The 15793-nt window shown below is 34.5% G+C and overlaps 2 protein-coding genes across 2 annotated transcripts; both read left to right on the forward strand.

Annotated features, from left to right (window-relative positions):
• The first annotated feature begins 9407 nt into the window (after nucleotides 1–9407).
• LOC108320849 (G-type lectin S-receptor-like serine/threonine-protein kinase LECRK4) lies at nucleotides 9408–11999 on the forward strand. Its single transcript, XM_017552401.2, has one exon. It carries the CDS (start codon nucleotides 9408–9410, stop codon nucleotides 11838–11840), a length of 2433 nt encoding a protein of 810 aa, XP_017407890.2. The 3' UTR covers nucleotides 11841–11999.
• Nucleotides 12000–12896: 897 nt separating this feature from the next.
• On the forward strand, nucleotides 12897–15551 carry LOC108320851 (G-type lectin S-receptor-like serine/threonine-protein kinase LECRK1). Its single transcript, XM_017552403.2, has one exon. The coding sequence runs from the start codon at nucleotides 13010–13012 to the stop codon at nucleotides 15347–15349; it is 2340 nt and encodes a 779-aa protein (XP_017407892.1). The 5' UTR covers nucleotides 12897–13009; the 3' UTR covers nucleotides 15350–15551.
• The last annotated feature ends 242 nt before the right edge of the window (nucleotides 15552–15793 follow it).

A 15793-nucleotide genomic window follows, 5' to 3' on the forward strand; every position in this document is an offset into this window, starting at 1 on the left:
GTTGTTCATATAGGGAGGTGATAACTCTCTAAATTTGCACTTTTATTTGTGTTTAGAGGTCTAGGTTAGCTTGTTTTTCTTTCTAATTGTTTAGAAATAGGCTAGTTTTAGGATTTTTCTTTATTTTTGTAGTTTTGTATAATTGTAGTTAAAATTTGGTTTTTAGGAGTAATTTTAGTGTTTGTTAATAATTAGAGATTTTATATATTTTTTTAAGAAAATCTTTGATAAAAATATTTCTTTGATAAGTTTCCTTTCTTTTCGTTAATTTTGGATTTTTTTTTTCTCTTTACTGCATATACAATTTAATTGGAGCTGTGCTGCTGGATTGGCAGTGGGCTGGTGCTTATACTGGATATTGAGCTGCTGATTTAAGCAAATTTTGTTATTAGGCAGCTGCATTTGATATTAAGTTACTGATTTGGACCGCTTGTGCCTCCAATGCACTGCCGCTGCTGTTGATAATAGAATGGGCCGCTGGATTGGGCCAAAAACTTAATGAAGAGCACCGTTTTGGCTGGATTTTTGTTGCTATCTCCTTTAGTGAAACGGTGAGTTTTGGTGGCTGAAGCTGTTTTTTGGGGTCTATCTCCTAAGCAATTCATTTGAGACAAAAACGCACAATCATTCAGAGGAGAGAAAAACACTTTAGAGCTAGGACATGACGCACGAGAAAGAACAAGAAAGGAAGAGGAGCTCCAACACTTACCCAGTGCTCCAAACGTCAATGACCGATGAAGAAGAAGAACTGACCGGAGCTACCACGTGGATAGGATCGACGATCAGAGTAAAGCAAGGATGCAAAGGGAAAGGTTGGCCGTCTGATTGTTAACTTTTTGGCAACTATACCAAATCGTTCCAAGTAATACACTGAATAAGTAAAAGTATCCTTTTTCCAAAGGACTTGTGCAACACATCACAATTCTTCCTTTTATAACTCAATTAGACATCAAAATGCACAAAACAATACAGAAAACTCTTTTTGGTATTTTTATCGAACAGTGTGCAAGGAATTATATTTAAAAGAAACTTCGTTGGAATTGGGTTTCATGAATCATATGAATATAAAACTCTGTTAAATATTTCATTACTTCATTCAAACATTCACATCAAGGCATACTAGTCCTAATCTCTTAGGAACTAGTTCTAAATTAATATATTAAAATGATAATCCCTTAGTCAACTTAATATACAATTTGCATTAAGTCCGATGTTAAGAATAAGTTATTGAGTCTATCCCTAGATCCCAAATCACTTAAGTGCTCTATCTACCTTCATGTTCAAAGTTACTTTCCAGTAATCAAAGACATTCAAATAACATTATATTTTCATACAATGATAATAAATTCAAGAAAGAGGATATGAACGAACAACGATATATTGAGCAGGAAAATTACATCACAGTGAGTTCATTACATTCAATCCCAACTAAAGAGAAATTTAACTACTCCTAGTCATCTAAAACGTACACATTTGAAGCAATCCCTTGCAACAATGGTGTCTTGATGCCTTGAAGTAGTGTCCGGAAGTTCTTGAGATGTTTTCTTTGTTGTACCAGCTGACAAAAGTAGAATAAAGATCACGAACAATATACTTCCTGAGGCGTGTAGATCACTGTCCTTAAGGACTTATCCGCGGTGTATTGCGCAAACCCCCAGGATACAACAGGAACTTCTCAGAATTTCTGAGGATCTCAGAACTAACAAGGATCTCTTAAAGAGAAATAATGAAACCCAGAATAAGAGAAGAAAAGGAACTAAAAAAAAGAAACTAACGAAAATCTATGAAAAAGGAATGAGAGAACGCTCAATAATTAGAGAGAAAGAGAACACTCGGTTTTGATTGACCCTGGAATGAAAGCAGCAACTCTATTTATAGAGAAGAAAATAACCGAAGTTGGCCCAAGGCCCAAAACCAACGGGAAAATCTCGTATCTTGCGAAACTCTCTTCACGGTTTAATCCCAAACCTTGCGGGAGTGGTTTTGACCACGAAAGGTTGCAGCCACGTTCCACTTCTTTCGGAAGAAGGATGCAACAGAAAGCTTCACTCTGAAAACATATATTTCGGAAGATATTTTGCAATATAACGGTACTCTTTTATATAACATTCGTTTCTTTCTTTTGTCCGGAACTTCTGTCAGAAGACTGTTTCTGTCTTTATGCACGTCTTTTTTAAAGCCACTTAACTTCATTAATTCGCTCAGCGCACATGTACTGGTGCGCCATGCGAATTTTATTAACTGTTGTACTTTAACTGATGTTATTCGCTCAGCGCACAGGTACTGCGCTATGCGAATTTCCTTCTTCTGACAGTGCGAATTTTGGCTTTCGCTTTGCGAAGATTGGTTGACAGAGTCTAAATAATACACCATTTCCTGTACAATATTTTACATAACAATCTACTACCTATTACAACTTTTCAATGAGAAACAACATGAATAATAACAAGATTGAGCTCATTTATAAGTGTAAAAACAACTATTTTTCACACTTATCACTGATCAGAGAGCTCGAAGCGTTTTCCCTCTTCCTTTTCTAATTTTCTTTCTTCAACCCTATATAAAGGGGTTTTCAGCCATGTAAAAAAAACACTTTCACGGACGCGAGAATCTAGGGTTTGCTCTTTCGGTAGATTCGAGTTCCCTGCGTTCCGTCTGCGTTTTATTCGGTACATCTTCTTGTAGTCATGTTTCTTGTTAATAAAATTTCTTCTGATGTTTCTATGTGTTGAATGATTGATAATTTTGTCATTTTGAGTTTTCCTTTAATTCTGTGTTCTTGATCGATGATCTGCGAGTCTTTCTTGTGTGTTTGATTTGAAATCGAGTTGAATTCGTGACTCTGCACATTGCAAAATACTGTAATTAGTATTTTGTTTCTGTTATTTCATTTTGATTTGAGTTTTATATGTTTTAGAGCATGTTTCAATTGCATTTAGATTAGTTTTTGCATCTGGTGATGATTAGAATTAGGTTATTCCCGTTCTCTTAGAAAGAATGGCTCGCCTCGTTGACGATTCATTTAGGTTTTATGTTTTATATTCTAATTCAGATTTGATCCTTAGTTTAGAAATATATCTTGATTGTTAATGCATTCTTTTAGATTTAGGTTCTGCTTCTGTTATGCAATTTTGTTTTAAAGATTTTCTTTTCTTATTCATTTTAGCATTTGAGTTCTGTTTAGATTGTAGGAAGTAGATTTTGTTGCTGGTTTGATACTGTTATTTTCTTCTCTTTCATTACATTTCAAATTCTTTTAAATATATTTTAGTTTAGACTAGTTTGAGTTCTTTTATTTTAGTTTTATTCATTTTAAATGTCACCATCTTAGTAAGTAAATAATTAGTAAATTTAATTATGTGTCCACAGTCAATTTAAAACATAGTGATAATTGATATCTGTTTTCCATGGACTCGTTGCATTAGTAATAACAAGTGAAAAATAATAACAATAAACAAATTAATGATAATATATGAATTCATTAAATAATAGATGTAATAATAAGAAAATTATAAACATAATCTAAACTCCCTTTTTGTGAGCCCTTATTGGTCGAACTTTCCCAAACTAAGAATATTCTTGATCCAGATTTGAACGAATTAAAGGATAAGCTATAGGTTGATCCAAGTTCTAGTCTAGCGTATGAGCTTAGGGAAGGTTTGTTTTTTTAAGGGTAGTTGCTGATATCCAAACAGTACACTCTCATTCATATCCTTCTAACTGAGTTTTGCTAATAGTTTTTTGTTTTGTAGTGACCTTCATGGCTGATGTTAGAGAGGTGAGATTATGTCTTTTTCTAATTTATTTGATTTAAATGTGAAATCCCGAAATGTGCAGTCTTCAATTATTTATTGTTTTGTCATTATTGTTTATTTTACCTACAGCAAATGTCCGGTCAAGGACAACCTTATGCACCCGTGATAAGTGTGAAAAAGAATTGTTTTTACACTTATAAATGAGCTCAATCTTGTAATTATTCATGTTGTTCCTCATTGAAAAGTTGTAATAGGTAGTAGATTGTTATGTAAAATATTGTACAGGAAAGGGTGTATTATTTAGACTCTGTCAGCCAAATTTTCGCAAAGCGAAAACCAAAATTCGCACTGTCAGAAGAAGGAAATTCGCATAGCACACCAGTACCTGTGCGCTGAGCGAATAACATCAGTTAAAGTGTAGCAGTTAAGAAAATTCGCATAGCGCACCAGTACATGTGCGCTGAACGAATTAATGAAGTTAAGTGGCTTTAAAATACGTGACAGAAAGACAGAAACATTCTTCTGACAGAAGTTCCGGACAAAAGAAAGAAACGAAAACATCTCAAGAACTTCCGGACACTACTTCAAGGCATCAAGACACCATTGTTGCAAGGGATTGCTTCAAATGTGTATGTTTTAGATGACTAGAAGTAGTTAAATTTCTCTTTCATTGGGATTGGATGTAATGAACTCATTGTGATGTAATTTTCCTGCTCAATATATCGTTGTTTGTTCATATGCTCTTTCTTGAATTTATTATCATTGTATGAAAATATAATGTTATTTGAATGTCTTTAATTACTGAAAGTAACTTTGAACATGAACGTAGATAGAGCACTTAAGTGATTTGGGATCTAGGGATAGACTCAATAACTTGATCATTCTTAACATCGGACTTAATGCAAATTGTATATTGAATTGACTAAGGGATTATCATTTTAATATATTAATTTAGAACTAGTTGCTAAGGGATTAGGACTAGTATGTCTTGATGTGAATGCTTGAATGAAGTAATGAAATATTGAACAAAGTTTTATATTCATATGATTCATGAGTCGCCATCATCAGTATACACTTTTGATGCATGATATAAGTTCTCGAAGCTGTTTTTTTGTTCTTGAACCTTTTTTTCCATTAGTTGGTACTGAAGTTCTATACACTTTCCAAAAGTATTAAGAATCTCATCAACCTCACTTTTTAAAGCGTCCGAAAAAATTTGAGCATTTCCCCTATTGTTTGAAGGGGACTTTTGTTTCGGATCCCTCCTATTATCTAATATGTCTTGTGTCGGACTCCTATTATCTGATATGTCTTGGGTCAGATCCCTCCTATTATTTGATAAACATGCAGAGATGATAAACCGTGTTAGTAAATAGAAAAGTACAAATAGTACAAGAAGATACACTAATATGTATATAAAATTTACCCGGGGATGATGGAACCCGGATGTTCCATGAAAAAGAATTCAAAACAGTAGTAGGATTAGTATCTGGAAAATATTTTTCGATGTATCTCTTAAGCCCAGCCTTGCTTTTAAAAATCTTAGGGAGACATGTCTTCTCACTTTTTTCTTCTGCCTTCAAAATATCAAATAATCTTTGTGGCAAATAGAGTGATATATTCTTAAAGTATTTTCCAGAAGGAGTAACTTTTGTTCCAGTTTTTCGCTGCCAGACATCACCTTCTGCTTGCCAATCTACGGGTTGATAAGTGTGAAAAAGAATTGTTTTTACACTTATAAATGAGCTCAATCTTGTAATTATTCATGTTGTTCCTCATTGAAAACTTGTAATAGGTAGTAGATTGTTATGTAAAATATTATACAGGAAAGGGTGTATTATTTAGGCTCTGCAAGCCAAATTTTCGCAAAGCAAAAGCCAAAATTGGCACTGTCAGAAGAAGAAAATTCGCATAGCGCACCAGTACCTGTGCGCTGAGCCAATAACATCAGTTAAAGTGCAGCAGTTAAGAAATTCGCATAACGCACCAGTACATGTGCGCTGAGCGAAATAATGAAGTTAAGTGGCTTTAAAAGACTTGACAACAAGATAGAAACATTCTTCTGACAGAAGTTCCGGATAAAAGAAAGAAACGAAAACATCTCAAGAACTTCCGGAGACTACTTCAACAATATACAGTACTCACCACTCACAAATTATAAAAATAACATCTCCACAATTGAATCTAAGTTAATCAATACCAAGAACCAAACAGCTCCAACTAAGAGATGAACATGAGTTTATATACACATAACATATCTCCATTGTTAATAGGCCTTTTGGAGTGATACAAAAAGCAAATCCGTGAGAGCTTGGCCCAAAGCGGACAATATCTTATCACTGTGAAGATATCTATGTGTATGTGTGTGTGTGTTGAACCTCCCTACAAATGGTATCAGAGCCCATGGTTCATGTCTGGTGACCGGGCTCAGTTGAGTACGTCCCTCCATGATCAGGCGAAGCCCTGGCAGGTAGCCAACGACAGATAGGCTGGAAGTGAATCATGAGAGGTGGAGAGCAAGAGATGCTCAGTGTTTGACCATGGTGTACTCGAGGATAAGAAAAAGACTTCTGCTGTAGGGAAGATGGTCCTTTGTTTGAGGGGAGGATGTTGGGTACAAACAAAGTCCCACATTGGATAAAATAAGAGATGAACATGGGTTTATATACACATAACATAAGCAAATCTGTGAGGGCTTGGCCTAGAAGGGAAGAATAGGATATGCTTGACTCTTGTAGTTGATGTCTACATTTATATACAATAAGAAAATATTCTTCATTTTTTTAAGTGTAAAAGAAAAATGCATAAAATATAATATAATACCCAAAACAAAAGAAAAATAGGTGACATACTTTTCCAACTTTTGGTACTCCAACTATTTTTTTCATTTAATAACAGTGGTTGAGAGAGTCCCTTTTATATGAGAACTTGTTCTCTTCTATACTTTCCTCCCCTCTTTCTATGTTCCTATTATTTTTGCATGTCTCTTCCTAGTTTTTTTTTTCTCTTTCCTATAGTAGGGTGCTTATTTATATATACATATTTAATATTATAGTAATCTTGTTTTAATTAAGAATTAATTGACAATGAACAAAACAAGAAAGAAAAGGTCTTGGTTGAAAAAAAAATCAAATCAAATAAGATATTAAATATAATTATTGTAAGAAATTTTTTCAATTTTTATGATCATATATTTCTCTTCTATAAAGAAACTGATGCAACAAATTAACAAATTATAGTATAATACTAAGATATTATTTTTAGTTATCATCGGGAATATTACTTACAATGACATAATATTGATTTAAATTATCACCATAAAGTTATACTAATACTTTAAAAATATTTTTGAGTAATATGTCTTCTGAGGGATATAAAAAACAAAGAGGGAGTGAAAATATGCATCTCTTGACTCTTGAGTTCCCATGTCTGTTAAAAGGTAATGCTTTGTTTAAAATGAGAAACATTTTTAAAGGTTTTTCTTTGTTTAAAGTGGAAAACCCAGAAAAAAACTAAGGAAAAAAAAAAAAAGCCAAGACAGTGACACGTGATCATCTTCTAAACTGTGTTAACTTTAATTTAATGGGAGAACCACGTTGAATCGTTTTAAATAAAATGAAAACTGAATTAAAAAAATAAATGATCAAATTTAATAAATCCCACAAATATAATATTGAGACTAAACTAATCAAGTCAAAAGATAAAAACTATAACTCATAAATATTATGTTACACAAAATTGTATGAAATAATTTAAAAAATTTAATCGAGATAAAGTAATCATAAACCTAATCAGCCTAGAATTATGTTGCTTTCTTGCTCTGCTCATAATCCATAATTATTTATAACAATGTTTTTACTCTTATGAAACCCACACAGTCTGTAGCTTGTAGACCCCTAAATATTTATCTTTGAATAAACTCTGATTGTTTATCTTTTCGCAATTAGTTTAGTTTATTAAATATTTTTTATTGTAGTTCAAAAATATTTTGAGTGTAAGACTCAATTGTGTTAAATGAAAGTAAAATTAAATATTAAATAAAAGTTTCATTTTTTTTTAATTTTGTGGACTAAATTTTTTAAAAAATAAACAGAAGATAGAAATCGCAAATGAAAAGTTAAAAGAATATTATAAAATTGTATATATTGAAAAAAATGCGTTTTTTTTAACGTTCATTTGGAAACATTTAGTCTTTTATAAGGTGAACTACTTAAAGAAAACTTTTTTTTCTTATTTATCAATATAATATTATCCATAGTTGAGTTGATAATAGTAAAGTTTGAGATTATCAAGTGAATTGGGATACTTTTTTATAGATATTTTAGTGGAAACACATCTTATATAAACATGTGTGTTTCTTAATCTAAATAATTAATTTAATTTTAAAAAATTAACTAAATTTAAATAAATGATAATTTAAAATGATTGTTTTAATTTAAAAAGATAATTAAATTTAAATTAAAGTTAACTTTTATTTGAAAAATTAAATTAGAATGTAATCATTTTAATTAAAGTTAACGATTATTTAAAAATAAAATTGAAATATATATATATATATATATATATATATATATATATATATATATATATATATATATATATATATATATGAAAAAGAAATTTTTTCTTTATATAAAACTATATATTATGTAAAATACGATGAAAATGTTTGTTTAGTATAATTAACTTCCTCACCTTCTTTAAAAACTTTCACACTTTTTGTTTCAGAAATTGCCAATTTCTTAAAATGCTTTAGTCTTATTTTCACATTATAGACAAAACTATCGTAGTTATGTAGAAAAGTCTATAATAAAAACTTACATCAAGAGAAAAAGAAACATTTAATTATTACAAAACTTTACTATATCTCAAGAAACGAAAAACAAAATATCATTATTTCCTAAAAAATGTAAAATATTCTTAATGCACGACATTTATAAGATAATTTAATAAAAGTATAAATTGAAATACGAAAATTTGGTTCAACAATTCATTAAAGTATTTGGTTAACTTTTCTCATTTCATTTTTAAAATAGTATTCATACATTCGTTTGTACAAGTTTTTCTACCTCTGGTCTGGTTCTTTAATTCTCTAACGTAGATCATATACCGAGTAAGTCTTTCAATGCATTTCATTCAAAAGTGAAATAAATGTGTTTTCCCTTATTGGTTTGCAGCATCAACTAGGCCTTGATCCATATCCATCCCATTGAAGTAGTTGAACTTTTAAATTGGAAAATAGAAAAAAGTATTGACTTTGGGACTTCAGTTTTAACATGGCAGAGTCAATGGAAATGAGTGCATTCGTTTTCATCTAATTAATTGGACAAGACAACTAGCACTGACAACTTTGAATGTACATTTGATGTCATGGTGGCTGCAAATTAGGGAGAATTAATAAGATGTGAATTTAACTAGTGTTTCATGAACAATCCATAAACGCTTCATTTCTAATTGTAGTTATTTATATTTAAGAAGAAGGTATTCCATTGACAAATGTACAATAAATAAATATAAAGTACAGACACCCAGAAATCTATTATCGAAAAATCTAACAAGTACACAGTACCTTACAAACCTAGTACTTAAGTCGATCTATCGTCTAAAGTCTTCCAGTGCATAATTGTCGTGAAGTATGCTGGCACACTATTCATGATATTCATTCAGCATATGCATGCATGTATATCTTACTACGACACAGCTTCAGCTTTGACTGCATTGCGTAGCTCTTTCCTACCAAAAATGGCTATCCAATTTCTTCTCTTTATTGCCTTCCTTCTATGTTCCTTTGCTTCTGGGATTGATGCTAACTCAATCCAACTGGGCTCCACCATCGTGGCTGGCACCAATTCATCTTGGCGGTCATCCTCTGGGGATTATGCCTTTGGATTCTACAACCTTGTTGGTGGCCGCTATCTTGTTGGAATCTGGTTTGACAAAATTCCAAATAAAACATTGGTTTGGTCTGCAAACCGTGACAACCCAGTAGAAATTGGATCATACATCAATCTCACACGAAGTGGCCAATTTGTGCTCCAACCTCTCAACGGGACTTCATTTCCCATCTACGAAGGAACAAACACAGCATCAGCAGTTATGCAGAATGACGGGAATTTCGTCTTGAAGAATGCACTTTCCAACGTTATATGGCAGAGCTTTGATTCACCCACGGACACTCTTCTACTAGGCCAAACTTTGAATTCCAGTCGGAATCTCTATTCCAATGCCAATGGATCAGTTGACTACTCAACTGGACAATACAGTTTGGAGATTCAGCAATCTGATGGCAACATTCTTCTTAAAGCTTACCGGTTCACGGATTCTGCCTACTGGTGGAGTGGCACTGCCCAAAACACAGGTGTGAGAATTATTTTCGACAACACAACAGCTTTTCTTTACGCGGTCAATGCCACCCACCAAATTATATTTAACATGACCACGAATGTTGAGGGTGCTATCGAAGATTACTATCACCGTGTGTTGGTGGATGACAAGGGAAACTTTCAGAAGTTGATTTACCACAAAGAAAATGGAGGTGAGTGGAGATCTGTGTGGCAGGCAGTAAAAGAGCCTTGCACTGTGACTGCTCTTTGTGGGGTGTATGGCTTCTGCAATACAACTGATTCCGAAACCCATACATACACTTGTGGATGCTTACCTGGCTATACCCCTTTAGATCCAACAGCACCCTCCAAGGGGTGCTATCTCAGTGAGGTCAAGGACTTGTGTCCTGCAAATTCTTCTGGCTCAAACTTTATGGTGGAAGTGAAAGAGATCCAAGATGCTGATATACCAAACGAGGGCTACTTTTATTTTGATCTAGTAGTCTTGAATAACATGGATCTGGATGGATGCAAGAAAGAATTGTTGGATGATTGTCTCTGCATGGTTGCAGTTTCAAAGGGCAGTGATTGCTATAAGAAAAAATGGCCAATTATAAATGCCGTAAGAACCATCCCTAAAACTAATGATTTTGTGATGCTGGTTAAAGTTCCTCTGGTTGCCAATGATAAGGAATCATCGTCTTTGGTTATTTTGATAGTGGCTCTCATCTCTTGTTCACTACTTGCTGCATTGTTTTTAGCTACTACCATATATCATCACCCCGTTTGTCTGTATATCCTATATAAACAGGCACCACCAAAGCCCAAGCCAAAGCCGATGGATATCAATCTGAAGGCATTTTCATTCCAACAGCTGAGAGAAGCAACAAACGGATTCAAAGACAAACTTGGTCGAGGAGCCTATGGTACAGTGTATGGTGGGGTTTTAAACTTGGAGGATCAACAGGTTGATGTTGCTGTCAAACAACTTGAACAAGTAGACGACCAAGGTGATAAAGAATTTGTGACAGAAGTTCAAGTTATTGCTCTCACTCATCACAGAAATCTTGTTGGTTTACTGGGCTTTTGCAATGAACAGAGTCATAGGCTTTTGGTTTATGAGAAAATGGAAAACGGAACACTATCCAACTTCCTTTTCGGAGAAGGGGATAAACCCAGCTGGGAGAGTAGAGTCAGAATTGTGCTTGAAATTGCAAGAGGCTTGTTATATCTACATGAAGAGTGTGACAATCAAATCATCCACTGTGACATAAAGCCTCAGAATGTTCTGCTTGACTCTAGTTACACTGCAAAGATCTCAGATTTTGGACTGGCAAAGTTGCTAATGAAAGATAAAACTCGAACAAACACCAATGCTAGAGGAACGGTGGGATATATGGCACCAGAATGGCTAAAAAATGCCCCTGTTACTACAAAGGTGGATATCTACAGCTTTGGTGTCATGTTGTTGGAAATCATATTTTGCAGAAAACACATCGAATTGCATCAAATTGAGGATGAAACAATGGGTGATGACTTGATACTAATAGATTGGGTTATGTATCTGGCAAAAGAAAACAACTTAAGAGCACCAGTGATTCATCATCTTGAAGTTGAAAGTGATATCAAGAGGTTTGAAAGAATGGCAATGGTTGGATTATGGTGTGTAAACCCAAATCCAACTCTTCGACCATCTATGAAAATTGTGGTACAGATGTTGGAAGGAAATGTCGAAGTGGGAGTCCCAACAATAGACTCATAGATAGCAAAAATGTTCCATGAAAATTTGCATTACTTTAATTTTCTTGTCTTCTAAATTTGTATAAGATTGCTTTGTCTTCTTCAACTTTTGCATGCCATTTGATCGTTATGGTAGCTGAACACTGATTCTTCCACTCTGTACTCTCTATATGTATTTGTTTTAAATTTAAGCTTAGAATAAAATCTATTGTAAAATTCTAATTTAACAAAAAGAAAAACACTTTTACTTTTACTCAATGCTCTTTCGAGATAATATTTTATACACTAATTACAATCTCATGCATTTTACTTATATTTTCACAAGACTAATAACCAAGCATATTATATTTTTTTATTTACAGTAAAGTTTATGAATGCTTTCGGGTTGTCTTTTTCAGAAAACGATTACATGGTTAAAATATAAGCTAAGTTTAAGAATGATGATTCAAATTTATATTACTGTAGCGAGTTTCTTTTACCTATTGATGTTTTAAGACTTATCAGACAAGTTTTCTTCTAGTTTAGAATAGTCTTGTATCGATCTTTCTTAGATTTCGTAACAGGATATCTTAGGTATCAGAAACCAACTTCTTAACCTCCAGCAAAATAACACATTTCCGAATTCTCCATCGACTTAACTGTTCTAATGAAGACTATAGATTTTAAGACCAAGTCATAAATACTGAATTTTGATCGAATTGAATCACAAGAAATTAGATGAAGAAAAGTTCAAAAAGAGATGCCCAGTCATTCAACCTATCCATGATGGTAAACTTACGGAACATCAAACCAATCCTTTTCCTTTGCGTGCAGGAATGTACAAGATGAAACTTTTAGTGCCATGTTATGTCCATAAAATTCAAATGACTTTTCATGAGTCCACTCTCCTTTTTTCTTCAGTTTCGACTCGGGCTTGATTAATTCAACGAGATGAATGAGTGAAAAAGCAAGCCAAACTTAACAACTTGGATGTTTCATTACTAAAGTGGCAAATTGAATTGTCATATACACAATAATGACTACACTCATCAGTAGTTAATCATTAATGCGCAGTTCTATTGTCTTGGATTGGTTGCTAGTTTCATCCAACTAAAGTTAGCATGGCTAGAACAAGTCTAAAGAAGACTGCTCAGGTCAACTTCTTTTTTATTGCACCTTTCACTCACACCACATTCATTTCAAGCAAATCCAATGTCTTTGGCTATCTTTCTTTCTTCCATTCTCCTACTACTTTCGTTTCTGAATGGTTTCCATGCCGTTGTACATCCAAACACCAGCATCACTGCTGGATCAAACTCTACATGGAAGTCACCCTCGGGTGATTTTGAATTTGGATTCCACCATCTTCCCAGTGGTCTCTTTCTTGTGGGAATATGGTTTGGGAGAATCTCAGATATAACACTCGCATGGTACCTCTCTCCCCCTGTGGAAACAAATTCTCAAATCCAATTCACTTCTGCAGGAAACCTTGTGGTAGCCTACCAAAACGGAACTACTGCTATGACCATATACAATTCTGCACAAGGCGATGCTGCAACTTCTGCCTACATGCAAGATGATGGCAATTTTGTGATCAAGGACTCCAACTTAGTATATGTGTGGCAGAGTTTCAACTCTCCAACCAACACCATCTTACCGGGCCAAACCTTGCTGAGTACTAAAACCCTCTTTTCCAAAGGGAAAGGACCTTCAAATTACTCGTTGGGAAGTTTCATGTTACAAATGCAAGAAGATGGCAACTTGGTGCTCAAAGCGTACCGGTGGGCAGACCCTGCATACTGGTTCACTTCACCCATAACCGCCAATATGACATTGGTGTTTAATGCTACCACTGCTCTCATGTACCGTGTCAACGATGCTGGGAACATCTTCACCCTAACCGAAATCACTCCAACCCCGGTGGAGGATTACTATCACCGTGCTACAATAGATGAGAATGGGAATTTCCAACAATATGCTTATCACAAGAGGAATGGGACCGGTTGGAGGAGGGTTTGGAGAGCCGTGGAGGATCCCTGCAGAGTGAATGCTATCTGTGGTGTGTATGGCTTGTGCAGTTCTCCTGACAATGAATCAATCAAGTGTGATTGTATTCCAGGTTATATCCCTTTGGATGATCAAGATGTTTCCAAAGGGTGTCACCCACAAGCTGTCATCAATTATTGTGCAGAGAACAACTTCAAGCTCCAGGTCTTTGACGACACTGATTTCCATTTTGATACTCATCTTGTTAGCTTAGCTGGCGTTGACTTCGAAAGTTGTAAGAAGGATGTAATAGATGATTGTAACATTGTTGCTGCAACTTATAACCATTCCACCTCCACATGTGCTAAGAAGAGACTGCCCTTGCTGAATGCTAGAAATAGCTCTTCTTCAAAGGGATTGAAAGCACTGCTTAAAGTTGCTAACAGGATTGAGTCTGGGACATCTGAACTTCCAAAGAAGAAAAGTTTTAATGTAAGAGTCTTTTTGAAGGTTCTTGTTGCAGTTACTGCAACTCTTGCCTGTTTCTTTGGTGCCCTTGCTGTCTACTATCATCCTTTCACTCGGAGACTTACAAGGAAAAAGAAGCATCTGAATGCAACAGCTATTGGAATCAACTTCAGAGAATTTACTTTTCAGGAGCTGCATGAAGCAACAGACGGATTTACTAAGATTCTTGGAAAGGGAGCTTCTGGCAAAGTCTATCGTGGTGCTTTAGTAATAGGTGATGCAAAGATTGATGTTGCAGTAAAGAAACTGGAAAAGAAAATAGAAAAAAGTGATAGTGAATTCACGACTGAGCTCAAAATTATTGGTCGTACTCATCACAGAAATTTGGTGAGGCTTTTGGGGTTTTGCATTGAGAGTAGCCATCGAATTCTTGTGTATGAGTTGATGCCAAATGGTGCCCTCTCTAGTTTTTTGTTTGGAGAGGGAGAAAGACCTCAATGGGGTCAGAGAACTGAAGTGGCTCTTGGAGTCGCAAGAGGCTTGCTATACTTGCACGAAGAGTGCAACACCCAAATCATACATTGTGACATAAAGCCCGAAAACGTGTTACTTGACGCCAATTACACAGCAAAGATTTCAGATTTTGGACTGTCGAAGCTTTTGAACAAAGATCAAACTAGAACAGTCACTAAGTTGAGAGGGACAATGGGATACATGGCACCTGAATGGCTAAAGAGTGCACCAATAACTGCTAAAGTTGACATATACAGCTTTGGGGTTATGTTATTGGAGATTATTTGCTGCAGGAGGCACGTTGAGATTTGTGAGGATGGAAAAGACAGTGAAGATTACGATGTGGTACTTGCAAGTTGGGTTTTGAGGTGTGTGGTGTCCAAGGAACTAGAGTTAGTAGTGGGACATGACTCGGAAGTGTTGAATGATTTCAAGAGGTTTGAGGAAATGGCCTTGGTTGGACTATGGTGTGTTCATCCAAATCCTGCTTTGAGACCTTTGATGAAGCAAGTGATGCAAATGCTAGATGGAACACTAGAAGTTGGTGTTCCTCCTTTGGTTTATGAGCAGATGATGGTAGATTAAGGTCTATAGTTTATCACTGCAGTGCTAAAGCTTCCAGAAAAAATCTCTCAATGATTCTTGAAGCTTTTCACTTGATCCAAAAGACTTTGATGAGTTCATTGTTTGAATAATCTGTTTGTGTGTTCTGTTTTTATTTTACTTTTTGCTTAATGAATTTCAATAAAACGAAATGCCATATGTATACAAATAAAGTATTGCTTGAAATGGGATAAGATTTACTATTGTTTCAGTTCAATTAACTAATATTGGATGTTAGTTTACCTGTGCATAAGATTATTTTCTTTTCTACTTTATAAACCATTTTATCGATAAAACAATTGGGAATGAAGATTTTAGAGAGCTATTTATGGCCCAATTTCTCCCCGTTTTGTATTCTGATCCATATACTAGACTTACTCATGCATGCCATGTCATGTAATGGGAATTTTCTTCTTGCATGTTATT

The sequence above is a fragment of the Vigna angularis genome, chromosome 10 (genome assembly GCF_016808095.1).
Source record: "Vigna angularis cultivar LongXiaoDou No.4 chromosome 10, ASM1680809v1, whole genome shotgun sequence".
Classification (NCBI taxonomy): Eukaryota; Viridiplantae; Streptophyta; class Magnoliopsida; order Fabales; family Fabaceae; genus Vigna; species Vigna angularis.